The sequence below is a fragment of the Cygnus olor genome, chromosome 11 (assembly GCF_009769625.2).
Source record: "Cygnus olor isolate bCygOlo1 chromosome 11, bCygOlo1.pri.v2, whole genome shotgun sequence".
In the NCBI taxonomy this organism is placed as follows: domain Eukaryota; kingdom Metazoa; phylum Chordata; class Aves; order Anseriformes; family Anatidae; genus Cygnus; species Cygnus olor.
In genome coordinates, this window is record NC_049179.1 from 19,059,744 (window position 1) to 19,076,646 (window position 16,903).

At 56.3% G+C, this 16,903-nt stretch overlaps 3 protein-coding genes across 5 annotated transcripts; 1 reads left to right on the forward strand and 2 right to left on the reverse strand.

Annotated features, from left to right (window-relative positions):
- Window positions 1-101: 101 nt before the first annotated feature.
- On the reverse strand, window positions 102-1,843 carry KBTBD13 (kelch repeat and BTB domain containing 13). Its single transcript, XM_040570167.1, has one exon. The coding sequence runs from the start codon at window positions 1,841-1,843 to the stop codon at window positions 467-469; it is 1,377 nt and encodes a 458-aa protein (XP_040426101.1). The 3' UTR covers window positions 102-466.
- Window positions 1,844-3,374: 1,531 nt separating this feature from the next.
- RASL12 (RAS like family 12) lies at window positions 3,375-8,339 on the forward strand. Of its 2 annotated transcripts, none has more exons than XM_040570173.1 (6): window positions 3,375-3,516; window positions 4,369-4,485; window positions 5,174-5,230; window positions 6,580-6,653; window positions 6,722-6,912; window positions 7,495-8,339. In XM_040570173.1, exons 2-6 carry the CDS (start codon window positions 4,377-4,379, stop codon window positions 7,877-7,879), a joined length of 816 nt encoding a protein of 271 aa, XP_040426107.1. In that variant the 5' UTR covers window positions 3,375-3,516; window positions 4,369-4,376; the 3' UTR covers window positions 7,880-8,339. The 2 variants fall into 2 exon arrangements, with proteins under 2 accessions (XP_040426107.1, XP_040426108.1); XM_040570174.1 differs by lacking the exon at window positions 3,375-3,516 and adding an exon at window positions 4,042-4,177.
- Window positions 8,340-8,741: 402 nt separating this feature from the next.
- On the reverse strand, window positions 8,742-16,194 carry SLC51B (solute carrier family 51 subunit beta). 2 transcript variants are annotated; one of them, XM_040570171.1, is made up of 6 exons: window positions 15,776-16,194; window positions 12,158-12,258; window positions 11,290-11,667; window positions 10,860-11,003; window positions 10,131-10,221; window positions 8,742-9,366 (listed from the first exon to the last, which is right to left on the reverse strand). In XM_040570171.1, the coding sequence occupies exons 2-6, from the start codon at window positions 12,195-12,197 to the stop codon at window positions 9,147-9,149; spliced, it is 873 nt and encodes a 290-aa protein (XP_040426105.1). In that variant the 5' UTR covers window positions 12,198-12,258; window positions 15,776-16,194; the 3' UTR covers window positions 8,742-9,146. The 2 variants fall into 2 exon arrangements, with proteins under 2 accessions (XP_040426105.1, XP_040426106.1); XM_040570172.1 differs by lacking the exon at window positions 15,776-16,194 and adding an exon at window positions 13,550-14,180.
- Window positions 16,195-16,903: the final 709 nt, after the last annotated feature.

The following is a 16,903-nucleotide window of genomic DNA, read 5'->3' on the forward strand; positions in this document are numbered from 1 at the left end:
GGACAGGAGGGGCGTTGATGTGGGTCCCCCCTTAGGAGGTATTTCCCTTTCTGAAGGGAAAAAAAAAAAAGCCACGAGAGAACAGTAATGAAAAACACAGGGCTTTTTACAGCTTTCCCTTTAATTCCAGGATATAAAGACTAATTTCCCAGCAGAGCAGAGAGCAGGTGGGATGCTGCGCACCTTCAGAGTGGGGCCAAAATCGGCAAAACTAACATCTGCACCTCTCCAGAGCCTGTCCTGTGCAGGAGCCACAGAGCCCTGCATGCTGTTGGCTCACATTTGGTGGGACTTTGTGCACGGCTGCCGTGAGAGCCTGCAGCCCCTTCCCCTCTGGCAGGGCCAGTGTCACCTCCAGGTCCAACGTGACACCTACATGGACCCGGGCACAGCCCCGCAGAGGAGGAGAGGAGCCCAGGGGAGCGGCCAGGTGCGAGGGGAGCATCCCGCGGTGGGACGGGGCCGCCTACGTGGCGACGTCGTGGTCGCGCCGCGGCAGCCGCAGGAGGAAGGTCTGCAGGGAGCCGCTGCGCGGGAAACCCGCCCGCTCCTTCTTGAACCTCCAGGTCTCCTCTTCCACCGAGTAGAGGAGCGTCAGCATCTTGTTGACCGTGTAGACCGTGTCGCCCTTGATGAGGGCGGTGAAGAGAGCTCCTTTGCTGTTCAGGAACTGCCCGGGCAGAGCCGTCCACTGCCGCGAGGTCAGGTTGAAGCAGTCGATGACGCAGCGCAAGAAGTCGTCCGAGGGGCCGTTGCGCATGACGTAGAGGTTGTCGCGGTGGGCCACCATGCAGTGCCCGTAGCTCTGATGCCGCTTGAGCTCGGTGACAGGAAGCCAGGCGTCTTGCTGGCTCTCGTACTCGTAGATGACGGTGGTGTCCAGCGGCTTCCACAGGCAGACGAAGATCTGCCCCAGGGCTTGGGCGCAGGGCGCGGCCGAGCTCGGCTGCGGCAGGTCGGAGACGAAGGTCCAGGTGTTGGAGGACACCTCGTAGCGCTCCACGGACTTCAGCGAGATCTTCTCGTACTCGCCGCCGATGGCGTAGAGGCAGCCCTCGTGGCCCACCAGCCTGACATCGTAGCGCAGCTGGTGCGGGCTGGGGAACTCGCTCCAGGCGTTGGTGTCCGCGTCGTAGCAGAAGCTGCTCTCCACCACCTGCTTGCTGGCCCCGTAGACGCCCCCCACGATGTAGATCTTGTTGTCCATGGTCGCCATGCCGGCTAGGAACGTGCTGGCGCTCAGCGGCAGGCAGGAGAGGGTCCTCCACGTGTTGGCCTCCTCGTCCAGGTAGCAGATGGTCCTGGAGAGGTCCTCCAGGAACTCGAAGGTGGGAGTGTGGGCTCCCACAGCCACGAAGGAGCTGGGCAGGAGGGCCTCCACATAGGCCAGCAGGTCGGCGGAGAGGCAGTCCAGGTAGTCCTCCAGCTCGGCGTAGCTGTCCCTGATGTAGAGTGCGGCGCAGTGGAAGAGGTCCAGGAGGCCGAATATGGCCGCGGCTTGGTACAGCAGGATGCAGTTGTCGGAGTTGATGGTGTTGATCAGGTACTTGGCCAAGGGCTTCACCTGCAGGAAGGCGGCGCATTCGACCGCCTGGAAGGTCTCCTCGCCGCCCAGCACCGGCCGCTCGCCCGCCAGCACCCGCAGCATGGCGAGGAACCCGGCGGCGCTCAGCTCCCCCAGCACGATCTCCTCCTGCGTGCTCTCCTTCATGCCCGAGCGGAACAGGGCACGGAAATACTCGCTGCTCTCCACCAGCAGGGTCTTCTCCACCGAGAACAGCTGCCCCTCCACACGGATACGCACGCTGGCCGGTGCCCGAGCGCCGTCCTCCTCCGGGGTCATCCTCGCCCGGCTCTCGGGGGGCAGGGGACAGCCCCTGATGCTCCTCCTCACCGTGCCCCGGCCTCCTCCACCCTTGGGCGTCTTTGCCGTGCTGCCGCCGCTCGCTTGTAATATAAATCCCGTCGGCTAAAGATAGCCCGGCTCGTGATCGGCCCCGCGGGCAGCCAGCGGCCCCTTTCAAAGGCATCCGCCGCGCTCGCCGCCCACCCAAAAGGCAGGGGGGTCTCCGGCGGGGGCTGCGGGTCACGGTGGGGCTGCTGGTGCTTTCGAGCATCCTCCCCGTGAGGCCCCAAGGGGCCGCTTCCCACCGCAGGCGCTGGGCATCACGGGGAGGGCTCCACGTGGTTGTCCTCCAGCTGGGCCGCGCTGCTGGGAAGAGCAGGGCGCTGTACTATTTTTTCCCTCGCAAACGTCGGTTTTATGGCCGCAGGGGGGTAAGGGACGTCAGCAAACCTCGGTGCCTTCCAGCCCAGCCGTGGGAAAGGGGCTCTGCGTGGCCAAGGGCAGGGAGAGATGTTTACGGGGCGCTTCCCTTTGCAAACCGGCCCCAGAGCTCCCCCAGGCACTTGAGCAACAGGGGCAAAATTCATCCCCGGCACACGAGCAATGAAACCGTGTGCTTGCACGGAGACCCCGTGGCAATAAAAATGAAGTGTAAAATTGCCCAAAAATGAGAGCTCCACGGGGCTCGCCCCACAGCACCCGGCTGCAGCAGAGCCTGGAGGGGCTGCCAGCAGAGACAAAGCCACCTGTGACTCACATAAAGAAAAAACCATGAAGAAAAGTGTCATTTGTGGCATGTTGCTCATCTGTGTGCTGTTCACAGCTTTTTCTGGTTAGAAATCCCGTTACGCATCCCTTGCGGGGTGCAGAAGAGGGCAGGCACCACGGCTCGTCCTGGTCACCACCTGCAGCCCCTGATTACTTCAGAGCCATAATTTGAGGCGAGCAGCATGCCCTGCCCCAAGGCATTTTGTCCCTCCCTCCTTATCCCATCTGGCTCGGGTGTCCCAGCACAGGAGCAGTGGGGTGCTAGGGGGTGGCAGCACCATGGTCCAACTGGGTTCCCCCAAAAGCCCCCACACAGGCAGAAGACAAAGCTCCGCAGCACCCTGACAGCAGGCTGCTTTATGGCAGCCAGCACAAGAAGATCTTGAATGGCTTAAAAAAAAATAAAATAACGTGGCTCTGATGCCTTGAAGCACACTCCACCTCTGTCCAAAGGCGATTTGGGGCAGGGGGGTTGTTGCCATCCCACCAGAATCGGTCCCTGGAGGGGCTCTGCTTCCCACGGGGGATTGACCCTGTCCGTCCATCCGTCCGTCCCCCCCCGGGACAGCAGCAAGGCTAGCAGGGACTTCCACGGTCACAAACTATTTTGGGAGGGTTTAAAAATATCCTCTGTGCGCTACCGGGCAATCATCCCAGCGGCGCAGAGCCCCGCACGGCCGCAGCAGCCCCGCGCCCCCCCGGGCGACCCCAGCACCCGGCCCCTGCACAACCCCCTGGGGGGCCACATCCTGCCCGGGCGGTGCTGGGCGCTGAGCCCCATCCCGAATGGCTGCGATCGCCATGACAACGCTGACTTCAGCTCCCTCCTCCTCCTCCTCCTCCTCCTGCTCCTCGCCTTTGGAGCCCGTTGGGCTGATGGCTCGGCGCGGTCAACAGCGGCGGTGAGTACTCCCCTTGGGATCGCGTTTTTTGGGTGGAAAAAGGGGATTTTTTTCCCCCGCTGAGCCTGCCAGCAGCAGGCGGTGCCTGTGCCCGAATGCATCTCGCACTGAAGGAGCGGGGAAAAGAGCCGGGAAGGACGGCGGCCACGCTGGCACCGCGCTCCCGTGCGCTGCGTCTGCCCGCACGGAGGTGCAATGAGTGTGCCGGCCTCAGCCTGGGTGCTGCAGGGCTCAGGGGGGAGCTGGGCTCTGCTTTGTGTTTGTGGGGTCCCAGCGAGGTGCTGGGGAAGGGGACATGTAAGGGTGGCCACCGGGTGCCGAGCTGGGGGGTCCCCATGGAGGCGATGCCGGTGATGGTCCCCCCGCAAAGCGCCGCTGGGCACCAGCGGGCAGCCGGCTGCTGCCGGGGGTCTGCAGGGCTGCCCCCCCCGGGGCGTTGCACCAAGGGGACAGTCCTTGGGGCGGCTGGGGACGCGTGTCCAGCCCGGCCCCGGCGCGGCAGCTTGCCTTACAAGGAGTTTGGCTGGGGCCCGAGCGGTGGGAGCAGCGCTCGCCTCCGCCTGCCTCATTCATTGGGAGCGCGGGTGGCGCAGGGGCCGCTGCTCCCCCAGCCCCGCCGTGGCCTCCACGCACCCGGCGAGCTCCGGCCTCGGAGTCACAGGTGGGAGGCTGCCTTCCTCTCTTTCTCCACGGGCAGAGGGTGGAAAAGGGGGTCCCCGTCTTCGCTTTGGCCCCAGGGCTGCGGCTGGAGGCGAGCGCATCCCTTCGCCGGGTGGCGAGAGCGGCCGCGTCCGTGCTGCCCGGCGGGGAGGTGGGTGAGGGTCCCCACGTCCCCCCTGCTCTCTCCCGCAGGACCCAGGATGTCCTCGATGTTCGGCAAGCCCCGGGCTGGAGCCGAGCGGCCGCCCCAGAGCCCCCTCGCCGAGTGCAACGTGGCCATCCTGGGGTGCCGAGGGGCCGGCAAGTCAGGTGAGAGCGGGCACCAACGCGCCCCCCGGGCTGCCCAACGCTGCCCTTGGCTTTTTGGCACCCTTGGGTGCCCGCCCAGCTTCAGCTCCCAGCACCCTGCTCTCCCGGCTCCTGCACCGTTGCAGCATCCCTGCCCCGATGTTGTGCACCAGCCCTGAGAATTTTTTATTTTATTTTTTTTCATGTTTGGGAGAGGAAAAAGTTTCTCTGCAATCTTCCCAGAGTGGGTCAGGGCCTTCTGAGTCAGGCCCACGGCCGTGGCTGGGTTTCTTTGCTTTGCATGCGATGCCTGTGGGTTTTTCTTAGGGTTATTTGTGGACGTTTAGGGTAGCTGCAGCATCTCTGCTTGTGCAGATCGGGGCCAGCAGGCGGGGGCTAAGCGGGTTCTGCTGGGGAAGACTGCGTGGGTTCTCAAGCATTGGTGCCCAGAAACCCTCCCCATGCCCCACTAGTGGTGTGAAAACCTCCCCAAAATGACCCAGAATGGCTTTATTATTTATTATCCACAAGGCTCTCCTGGAAAAGGCGGGCAGGATTTGGGGAGAAGAGGTGCATTTTGGCCGGGAAGAGCTTGAAGGCGGTTGGGAAGGGGGGGGGGGTGACAGGTTGGGGACACCACGGGGGGGTCACGGGGCGCTGCTTCGAGGGGTGACCGCGCTGTCCTCACCCACCCCTTCCCCTCCTGCAGCCCTCACGGTGAAGTTTCTGACCAAGAGGTTCATCAGCGAGTATGATCCCAACTTGGGTAAGTGCTATCTCCGGGGTTCTCTCTCCCCCCTGTTTTTTCCCCACATGTCCCCGATGTGCTCCGGCAGAGCACCCTTCCCATGTTTCCCGCAAATATGGCATTTAAGGAAAAAAAAAAAAAAAAAAAGACATGAAAAGCAAAAGAAGGGCTGGATTTGACCCAAACCAGCCTGTAAAAACAGCGGTGAAAGCAGTGCTCGCCCCGTAGGCACATCCCCCAGGGAACATCGCCTGCTCGCATCTCTGTGCCAGAGGCAAAACCCCATTTTGGGAGGGTTCTGGGGGTACCCGTGCCTCCTGCTCGCTTTTTTGGGGTGTTTTGCAGGAGAAGGGGACCCGCTGGGAGTGTGGAGGAGCCAGCGTCCCCGGGGGCTGCGCTGTGCAGCGAGCGGGTCTGGGCATTTTTTTCCGCTCCGTTTGAGTAATTAATAACTATTTTCCTAGGCCTGACTCCAGTGCGCAGTGAAGAACTGTAAATGATTTATCAGGGACATTAGGGAGATATGGACCCCGTCCAGGAACCAGCTCCAGCCCCTAATAACTCTTAGGAAAGAAGGAAAAATCCTTTATTCAGATCTTGTTTGTGGTTTCGTGGCGGTTCTGCCGTCTTCCCATGGCAAAACCTTCCCGAAACGCATCCCCTAAGACCCAGCTGGGAGAGGGCAGCTTCCAGCTGGGGCACCACACAGGAGCCCCCTTGTTTCTAAAGCCCTGCACCCTTTCCTAAAGAAAGGAGCTGCTGCTTTTGCCTGATTTATCAGAAGCCAGCTCCGTGGCAAGCCCCCAGCAGGCTTTATCTTGCTGGGTCACAGCGTTTAGATAAGGGCTGAGCCAGGGCGCAGCCACGATGGCCGTGCCGGGCTCCCTCCCGTCCCCATAGGAGCACACAGAGGGGACAGGGAGTGATCAGCCCACCACAGATTTTGGGGGGATTTCATGGAGGTGAACCCTGGAGGGACCTGAGGGCGTTAGGGAGGGTTTGGCCGCTGTGGTTCGGAGGGGTGAGGATGCTGCTGGGGTGAGGCTGGAGGGGGACCCAATTTCCAGCGAACTGGGGGCACAAGGTGCTGAGCTGTTTTGATCCTAAAGAGAAAAAAAAAATAAACAAAATAAAATCCCACCCTGCATTTTGCACGCAGTAGGAAAAAGCTGCCCCCTACCAGGCTTGCTGAGCGGCATCGCTGCTGCGCCCACCTCCGGCCACCCCAAATAACGCCCGTGTAGGAAGGAGCAAGGCGAGAGGACGCTCCTCACCAGGAGCTTTTTCCACTGCATCCCACCAAGCCAGGGCTTTGCTAGGTACTGGGGAACGTCCATCCCATCCTCATGGCCACCCTTCCCTTGCAGAGGACACCTACACCTCAGAGGAGCTGGTGGACCAGCAGCCCGTGCTGCTGAAGGTGATGGACACCGCCGACCAGGTGAGGGGCCGGGCAGCTCTCCTCGTGCCAACACGGGGCCGGTGCTCACCCGCTCCTCTCGCCCCCAGGACGGCCCCGGGAACTGCGAGCGCTACCTGCGCTGGGCCAACGCCTTCCTCGTGGTCTACAGCATCGACGACAGGGAGAGCTTCGAGGGCTGCCGCCGCTACCTCGACGTCCTCGCCCGGCACGCGCGGGGCTGCCAGCACGAGAGCCCCGTGCTCCTGCTGGGCAACAAGCTGGACATGGAGCAGTACAGGTACCCGCAAGCCCCTCTTTTCCCGCTGGGGAATTGCTCGCGGATCCCTGTGACTTGGGTGAAAAGCTCAGATTTGAGGGTTTGGGTTTTTTTTAGTGGTTATTTCCACCCGTGTTGGCATTTGTCGCATCCTCGTGCGTATCCGGGGCGGGCTCTGCTGGCGGCCCTGCCGCCCACGGGGGGATGCGCTTGCTTGGAGCCCACCCCTGTTTTTGGTGGGATGTTTTTTCAGCTGTGTCATAAGGCAGCGTCAGCACGCCGGGAGGGTGAGGATCTCCAAATCCTTGCTGTCTGTTTGTGCTGCTGTGGGACAAGCTGAACTTGTGTCCCTCTGGTCCTCGACTCAAACATACTGATTCAGCCATCCCCAGAAGGTCCTGCTCTCGGGACCTGCTTTTTCCCTTTCTGTGGGGATGTGCTGGCCCTGCCATCACCCCCAGCCCCCTGCAACCTCGCTTGGCACACCTTTTTGTCCCCTGCTTGCCCCGAGACACAGACCCCTGTCCCCTTCCCGCACCATCACACCACCAGGACGAGCGCCCCGAGCGAGGCTGCGCCCATCATTCCCCGTCCCCTCCGCAGGCAGGTGACCAAAGCCGAAGGGATGTCCCTGGCCAGCAAGTTCGGGTGCCTTTTCTACGAGGTGTCGGCGTGCCAGGACTTCGCGGCGGTGCAGCACGTCTTCCACGAGGCGGTGCGGGAGGTGCGGCGCGAGGCGGAGCGCAGCGTGCCCCTCCGGCCCCTCTTCATCGCCGAGGAGCGGCCCTGCCTGCACGTGGCCACCCCGGCCACCTTGGCCACCCGGCAAGGGCTGGCCAGCTGCACCCTCAACACCCTCTCCACCGTCAACTACAAGGAGATCCCCTCGGTGGCCCAGGCCAAGCTGGTCACCGTCAAGTCCTCGCGGGCTCAGAGCAAGAGGAAAGCGCCCACGCTCACCTTGCTGAAAGGCTTCAAGATATTTTAAGGCGCGTCCCTGCACAAGGGAGCAGCGAGAGATCCCCGTCCCCCGGCTCTGCGAGGGGCTGGGAGCATCAGGAGTGGGGACCTTGTCCCGGAGACACGTGCACAGCCCTGCCTGGGCGATGCAGCTGCGGATCTGGGCACCTCCCGGGGCCGAGAAGCATCGCTGGGAGGGCGAGGGCTGTCCCCAGGGGCAGCCAGCGGGCCTGGGCATCTGCAGATGGATGTGGCCACGCGCTGGATGGAGTCCATCAGGCAGAGATGGGGAGCCCAGGAAGGGTGAATGAATCCCCAGACATAGAGGAGCCCGTGTCGTTCACCTGACAGGTCCCCTCGCCGAGCAATAAGTAAGAGGAATTTCTTTTTTAATCTGAATGAGAAAGTGGCGGATAATGTTACAGCCGACCAAAGGTCTCAGGTGTCCTAAAATTGATTCCCATGCATTGAAATAAGTCATACCAAAATAGCTTCTTTTTTTTTTTAACCAACTTTTATACGACAGGGTTCCTTTTCAAAGGCTTTGCAAGGAGAGATGCTTCACTGACCAGGACACATTCCTAAAAGCTTCTGTTTAAAAGACTGATGTGATGTACTTCCCAAATGTCTTAAATTATTTCATGGCCTCTGTGTGTGCCCTGCGAAGGGTGTGAAGACAATCCTAACACAGAGCACCGTGTGCTGTGACCAGGCTCTACCTGTGCCCAAGCCAAGGGCTGTGTGTTTGAGCTCATCTGCTGTATCAGGACAAATGTCCTGCTTCTCCCTGGAGTTGCACGGATCTGCAGAGTGAAACACCCACATGTACATTTGTACATATATATATATGACCTTAGTGATATATAGAGAGAGATTCGATAGGGGATTTCGATCAACTTTGGAAAATATTTTAATAAAGATGACTTCTGAAAAGAGCAAATGCTCCTCTGCTTCAGTGTCAGTGTTTTCCTGAGGGTGCCTTCCCCAGCTGACCATGGCGAGAGCCCCCAGCCCCTCGCGCCTCGGCTCCCAGCCCAGCGGGCAGCATCTGGGCGAGGGGGCGACGCTCGCGGGAGGGAAGCCTGGAGGCACCTGAGAGCAGCGGGTAAAGAGCACCCAGACAGAGCTGAAACGGGGGAGGCACGGCTTTGAGAGTCCAGAGCCACTTCTGTTTCCTTTTTCTTTTTCTCCCCCCAGGCTAAACTGCATTGCTAAACTTCCCCATCTTCAATCAGTGTGAATCGAGACATTTTGATGCGTTCCTTTGAGACTAAGTGGTTTGACTCCAGCCGCCATTACATGGCATCCTGTGAGCTCTCCTTGTACAGGGTGGTGATGGTCCCGTCCTTCCACTGAACCAGCACCTCTCCCGCCCTCTCCTCCTGCAGCGCCGGCTCCCGCATCTGCGGGCTGCCCGGGCTGTACTCCTGCACCGGTATCAGGGCCTGCTTGGCTTCCAGCTCAGCTTGCTGGGCAGCTTGCACTGCTTCTTTGTACATGTGGATCTTCCTTTTCCTGCAGGGAAGGCATAAAAAGGAGATAAGGAGAGAAGCAGCGAGCTCGGCCCACGTTTGGGGCACGTGCCTGCCCGAGGTGATGTTACATCCGTCTCTTTGCGTGCTTGGCCCCGGGAATGCGTTAGCTGCTTGCGGGAAACGCTGCCAGCCACGCTGTGTCATGTAAGTGGTCTGAAGTGTTTGAGTACACACAGCCCCAGTGTTTACTCTTGGAGAACACAGCACACCACGCTGCTTAAAGCAAGGCAGTAACACCCAGCAAGCCGTCATTAATACGAGAGCATGGCAGGGCAGACTTGCAACATCTCTTTTAGTCTTATTTCAGGATGAAAGCTCTGCCTGTGTGTTTTCTCGCTCTAGAAGGCAGCGAGTTACTCCTCAGCTGCAGGGCTGCTGTGCAGCAGGACGGCCCAGGGAAGCACTGTGGGATCAGAGATGGCTGGGGAGTCCTGCTCGAGTCCCTGTGTGCCCCTGTACTCATGGGAGGGCACCTCACGTACACACATTCAGTGGCATTTTCCTCCCAAAACCTCTCTTGGGCTGGCCAGTGCTTTTGCAGACGTTTTACTGGTGAGGATCCAGGGCACAGAGAAGTGAAGGTGCTTGATCTGAGTGACATACAAGAAGTGCAGGAAGGCAGGGAAGGTTTTACAGTGAAGCAGGGATCAAAGGAAGTTTGTCTTTGCTCTTCTCTCCATCCCTCAGTGTTTGTTCCTGCCCTGTCCTGAGTGCACCACCACACCCCAAATTTTCCTCACTCACCTGTTTCGTGTAATGTTAATGCCCAGGAGGAGAAGACCCAGAATCGTGACCACGAAGGAAAGCGCAAGGATGGAGTAATTCCACGTTGATGCTGGGGGAAGCACGGAGAGTCAGCGTTAGCATGCACAGAGCAGGGGTCTGCAGAGCCCAGCCAGGCGTTTTCCATCTGCCTCACGTGGCTTTTCCAGCTTGCCTGAAAGCTGTGAGAGGCTGTGCCCGAGGGTGGGAGCAAGGTCGAGAGGTGCAGCACCCCACCACGAGCACTGCTGGAAAGGCCCCTCCTCTCTGCAGCCTTTCTCACCACTGCCACGCTCAGGAAGGTGGATTTTGCCCCAGAATATGGGATGTGCAGTGCAGATGGCAGCTGATGTTCTGTCCTTGGGTTTCGTGGCTTTGAAGTTGATCCTCAGGGCGCTGACCCACTCATATTGATCCGCTCCCTCCACCCTGCCAAAATCACTGGTGATCTCAGACCTTTGCTCTTTTGGCAGAACATGCCTGGAGAGAGGCTGAAGCCCTCTCTGGGAGAAGACCCTACCACAGCAAAGCGCCATGCCTGACTTCACACATGGCCTGCTTCTTTGGGAGGTGAGGCTGAGGGTTTATATACCCGGGGTAAATAACCTCCTTAGATAATTCCCTCAGGCACCTCCACTAGGCAGAAGGGTTCACAGCCAAGGACTGTGTATTTCTATTTGGACTCAGCCCAGGAACATCAGCGGGACTTACGGTCTTCTGTGCGGAAGAACCACAGCAGATCCTTCAGCTTTTCTGGATCCATACCCCCCATGAGGGTAAAGTTGTATGCTGTGTGGTCGTACACCTGCGTGCTGGTAAGGGCTGCATGGAAGTAGCTGTCTTGCACTGCCTTGGCTGTGGAGGAAAAGAACACAGAGATACAGTGGTCTTTCATGGCAATACTTCAGTTGAGAAACGGCCCCCAGTGCTGCCCACTACATTTCTCCAAGCAGGCAGAACCAAGCTCTGAGTGCACAGCCTCATTTCCAGTACTCAGAAAGCAGAGGGTGTCTCTGGCTGTGGTGTTTCTGCATTACAGTGGGCTTTCCCAGGGCTGGAAAGACCCCAGGATGTTGACTGTGCCCTCCCACGTTCCCTAGCAGTGCAGGTGCACCACCGGGACCCGGTGGGCAGCACTTACCTGCTTTCTCCTCGCAGACATTCCCCTCCGTGACACCTTGCCACCACTGAGCCTTGAGACCTCTCACGTTATCAAGACCAACTCCTTTCCTGCTCGCCACCAGGTAGCCCTGGCTGCTGCCCAGAGGAGAGAGCAATGAATTCGAGCAGTCCCAGCCCGTGTAAGCTGTGCTGTCACAGGGGCTTGTCTGCACTCTGCTGGCCTCCACCACAGAGAGGCAGCTCTGCGTGCCGTGATTCATCAAGGAATCACCCTGCCAAGACCAGTCCTGGAAATGTGATGCTGGGTTGCAGTCCTCCAGCAGCAAACTCTCATTCGTTGTGCTGGCTTGTAAACACAGCTTGATTTTAGCATTCTTCATCAGAAAAGCTTCCGTGTCTGCAAAGAAACCAGAACATGAGTGTGGCCACCATGTCACAACATGAGTGTGTCACCTCCGTGACAATCAGGTGTCTTCCCTGGCGTCAAAGAGGTTGCAACTGCTGTGAGCAAAGGCTTAGGGTGCAACTTTCCCCTTGGTTGAGTCAGGCTGCTGCCAGTGTATATGGAGAAGAGGTCTATGTCTTGGAGAGGAAAATACCCTATTTACAGACAGTTGAGGTCCATGTATGCATGCCTTTGCCATAATGCTACCTGTACACGTGCACACTCAAAGAGGTGTTTGTCCTCAGCCAGTGAGGCATTCATAAGGTCATGTAACAGCGCTGGAAACTCTCACTTGTGTGCCTCCAGCTCCTGTGAGCCTGCCCTGAACGCAACGTTGTGTTGCAGCCTCTGCTGAACCCAGAGTGGGTAAGAATCTGTGACGAGGCTCAGCCTTGGCATGTGTAGCTTCCTTCACCCACACTGCTGTCCTCTAAGCCTTTACCTTGCAGCAGGAAAAATGGGATTAGCCAGAGTATCTTCATATTTGTATGTGCAGCTCGGATGGATCACGACTTCACCAGTGTTCGTTCAGTGTGCGGATGCCTAGGAAAGAGAGAGGTGAGAGGTGAGGGATAACCTCACAGTACCTTCTGGTAGCTCCCACTGTGCAGTGCCATGGGTTTTATCAGTGGGAGCCCTGAAATTATCATGCAGCAGGAGTGGAGAAAGCAGGCCAGCATGTTTCTTTTCTGGTGTCTACAGAAGATGAGACAAAAGTACAGATAGAAGTGATGATCTTCTAAACAACCCTGTGCTCATGCTGATACCCCTCCCTGCTCCAGCTTTGTATTCAGAGAGGGGACCTGATGTACCTGTGCAGCTGTGCCATCTCTTTTCTTCTGCAGACACAAGTTTGAGCTGCCAGGATGGCGTGTAGACACAGCCAGTGGTTCTGGGAGCCACTTGGGTCTGGCACAGGGTGGGTCTGGCACAAGGCCTGGGGTGGGACCCCTCGCCTGGGTGACCCTGTACAGGTGGGAGCTTGGCTGCTAGAGCCAGCCCCTCCCCAAATAACCTGGCTTCTTCCTCACTCCTCTGCCATGATCCCAGAGAATACCTATTTTGTGGGCAGTGGTGATCTGCTGACAGCCCAGGGATGGCAGAATAAGGGTGTGGAGACGAGGAAGCAGAGGGCTCAGCTCCAAGAGGAGGAATAGCCAGCTTGCCGTTGAGGCAAAGGTATCTCCCATCCCTCAGGGAAGCAGAAAGCTCCTCCTTGACCTTTAGTCCCTCATTTGTCAATGGCATCAGTCCAGGTTTTATAGCTGCTTGTCCAACTCAATTCCTCAGCCTCCTTTGGAAGGACCTGATCAGAGCAGAGGGCTTTCCAGTCCCCCTGGCCCTGTCCCCCCAGCCTGGCTGTGTCTGCACTGCCCTCCCAGTGCACGACGCAGGCAAGGCCAAGTGAGCTCGGGCAGTTATGTCCACATCACCCCTAAAAGAACAGCTTGAGCGTAGGCGTTTTGACACCTGAACCCCAATATGTGGCCACCCAGCTGGTGGTCCCCGAGCTGAGCAACTTGTGGGTGGAAGAGGCTTGAGCACAGGCTCACAGCAGAGGCTAGCACTGACGTGGATGTTGCCTGGAGGACTAATGACTGCCAAGGGAAGGAATGGGGTCAGGGACAAGGAAAATTGTCTACTGCAAGTTACCTCGAGACCGTAAGGTTGGACCTACCCAGCCCACTGCTCAGCCACGAGAGAGCAGAGCTGCTGTCACTGCTCGCTGGCCTCACCTGAACTGTCACCCGCTCGTAGGTGAACGACACGCTGGCCCCACAGGCGATTAATTATTATATGAAGACCAAGACTTTTCTGACTGCCTGATACTCACAACTTTCATTCGCACTCGTAGCATGGCCCGGCACTGTCTAAAACTGCTCCCTGGAAATCGCTCACGAGCATGTTCCACGGCGCCAGGCGTGTCAATAACACTCCTGCTGACTCCTCAGGCAAGCGTTTGTCCTATCGGTTATAGACCTAATGATTGCTACTATTTCCACCCCCCCATTCTCAATGTCTTCACAATTCAAAGTTCACGTTTTATAGCCAACCAGGCATGCAGGCTTGCTCCCTCCTGCCAGAAAGCTGCCTGTTAGCGATGCTTTTAGGACAGGGCTCTGAAATATCTCACGCGTCCCCTTTGATTCCATATTTCAGAGAACACGAATAGAGCTGCTCCCCGCAGTTAGGTATGCCAATTACCTTGCAGTCCAGGTAAGCTTTAGCTATTCACATGGATCACTCCACAGAAAGGAGGAAATAAAGTGCTGTTGCCAATGAAACCAACTTACAAGTCTGCTACACCCTAATAAGAAGTGCCACTTGAATGTGTTAAGTCTTGCTGTGCAAGACTTCTGTCTAATCATTTGCTCGAGCAAGAACATTTGACATGCAGGTTGCTCATTTTCTCCTGAGGTGTTTCATAACCTGCAGGCTACCTCCCAGTATCTGCACTGCCGCTGTCATGCACAGCAGGGACACAGGAGAAGACTGCTAAAAGCAGCCTCTCGGGAAGAATACAGTGGCAGAATGGATATTCATCTCGTATTAACAGGAAATATAGGTGAAAGCCTTTAAAGGAATCCTGTTTTTGTAAGGATCTTTGACAGCCACGTTGAACTGACCGAACTACTTTGGAAGTTTCACTCACCAAAGCTACAAAACAAAGTGCTCCCAGGTCGGTGTGCCTACCCCAGCGGAGAGCTCGCTCCGGTCCTCCACGTGTGGCTGACCCAGGTTCTCCAGCAGGGACCAAGTAACAGTGAGCCCCACAACAAGGCTGGGCACACTCTGGGGAGTTTGGATCTTTTAAAGTCATCTCCTCCTGCCTTCCCTGAAGAGCTGCTCTGCTCTGCTTCCCATATCCCAGCTTGGGTGAGCACTGCTCCAGCACACAAGGTAAGAGAGCCCGGGGGATGCCCTATCCACTGTTCCCCTGCAGTCTCTCTGGCCTCTGTTGGATGGGGCAAACCCGTAAATCCAGGCCTTAGACATCTCTAAGCTATGGGATTTGGTCCCTCAGCCCTGTGAAGACAGAGGGTGCTTCCCAGCTTGGGTACAGCATGGGGAAGTCAAAGAAGAGAAAGTTCATGCGTTTTAGGCATGTTTGGAAGGAGGTGGAAGGAACAAACAGGCTGGTAGCTCTCAAGGAAACATTTTGCCTGTGCTATTTTGAGTTTATATTTATGCCTGAACAATGTCATTTTTTATTTTATTTTTTTTCATTTTTCAAATGGGATGTTCACATGAAAGCCACAGCTGTATGCTGCGTGTATGTCATAAACAAAGAGTCACTCACCACTGCCATCCCAAATCCTCTGGTTCAAAACCAGGACCTGTGGAATTTGGTGGCATCCTACGATACTTCAAGAAAATACAGAAAAATGGCAAGTGACTGCTTCTTACTATTAAGATGGAAAAAAAAAATCTGAAAAGATGATCAAGCACAGCCTCTGGTAGGATGACAATGTCCTGCTGGTCCTCCTACTCAGTCCTCATTACACAGTATGCTTATGGTGTCCCACTCTTTGTAAATTTGTGTCCTCTTGCCCTCCAGACTGTCTCTCTGATGGTTATCTTAACCGACTGTGTTAGAATGTGACAGTTATTCCAAATACACTATGCAAGTGGGATGCCCTGTCTTTGGGATTCATACAGGACATACAGTGTCACACCATGGAGACACAAATGGATGGGTTTGTATATATAAAGGCACACTGAGGACTGAGTTCGCTTAAAGAACACACTAAAAGTGTTTAGTATTTAAAATATTGAAACAAGAAGGCAGACTGTAGTGCTTTTCAATGTTTGTAAAGCCAAAAGTTAAAAAGCAAATCTAAGTTATATTAGATATTTTCCAGGCTGTTTATATGCAGGAGTTATCCCAGCCTGCTTCTCCCTTCCCATTCATTCTCTTCTTAAATATGTCATGCAGCCTTTACTTAAAATTTTGAGGATCTGAGTTTCCTAACCAAAAGAAATGAATACATTAACAATAGCTATAAATTAACCCACCAGCTAGCGCACCAGGAATGTCAGTTAATCTCAGCTAACTCACCAGAAACACGCAGTTCCCAGAAGAGAGGCAGCTACATTTCTTCTGTAAGCCCTGCCGTCTGAAGACGTCTGCCCTGAGCACCCGTCAGCGCCTTCCTACGGTGACAAGGTTGCCCGTCCTCCTCCTCTCGGAGTGCTACGGGCTGTGATTCATTCTGCTCCTGAGTCATGTGTGAAGGCTAGTCCAACAGGTGAGGTTTGCTCCGGTCCCTGAAAAAACACACCTCTTTAGTGGGTCCATTTACAGCACGGGGTGAATGACCTTTTCCCAAAGAATGAACCGTAGGAAACTTCCAGTTTATTTGCTCAAGCTATTGGCATTATCAGTATTAAAAGAGCACGCCGAGTAAAATGACACTGTAATAAGTTACCCCAGGGGTTAAAATAAGGGATACTGTTCATTCTGCCTGGCTCCGTCCTCATTGCGTACAGGAAATGTGTTCCTGATAAGCAGGCATTCGCCTTTTTTTAAAAAAAACAAACAACGAATGGTCATTCTAAGGAGCTCAGAGCATCTTAAAGAGTGCCTGGTTTTGCAGACAAACGTAAAGCACCCATCAGAGATTGTGCCATCTGTGTTAAAGGTAATGGGCATCTGAGTTGGCCAAGTTAACAGAGTGCCAAGAGGCTTTGCAGCCCGAGAAGGCTGGTGTGGTCTTTCTGTGCCAGACACATTTGGGGAAGAGGATTCATTTTCTATACAGCTTCAGTGCACTACCTGATCCATGGATATCCAAGCTGGATCCCTCTCAGTGATGGGCTTTGTGCATGCAGCTAGCACTGGTTAGCTTCAGCTTAGTGGGAGACGGGCACAGTCTCCATATGTTCATCCTGTTCTTGGTGTTTTCCAGCTTGAAATAAAGTGTCTTTGGCATTGCAGCCCTGTTCCAGAATGATTAATCTTTTGAATCCCACTCTGCATCCAACTCAGAGCTTCCCCTGGCTGTCCCTGTACAACGTCACCCAGCAGACAGAAGAGTTTTGCTGGTCAGTGTCAGCCTGGCAGGGCTCGGGTCAGAGCTCGCACTCGGAGACACATCCTCTGGGATGGGGATCCACCACGCTGTAAATCGTGCTCTCTTCCCTCCTCATTTCAACGTGGGTCATTTAAAAATACAGCTGGCCAGCG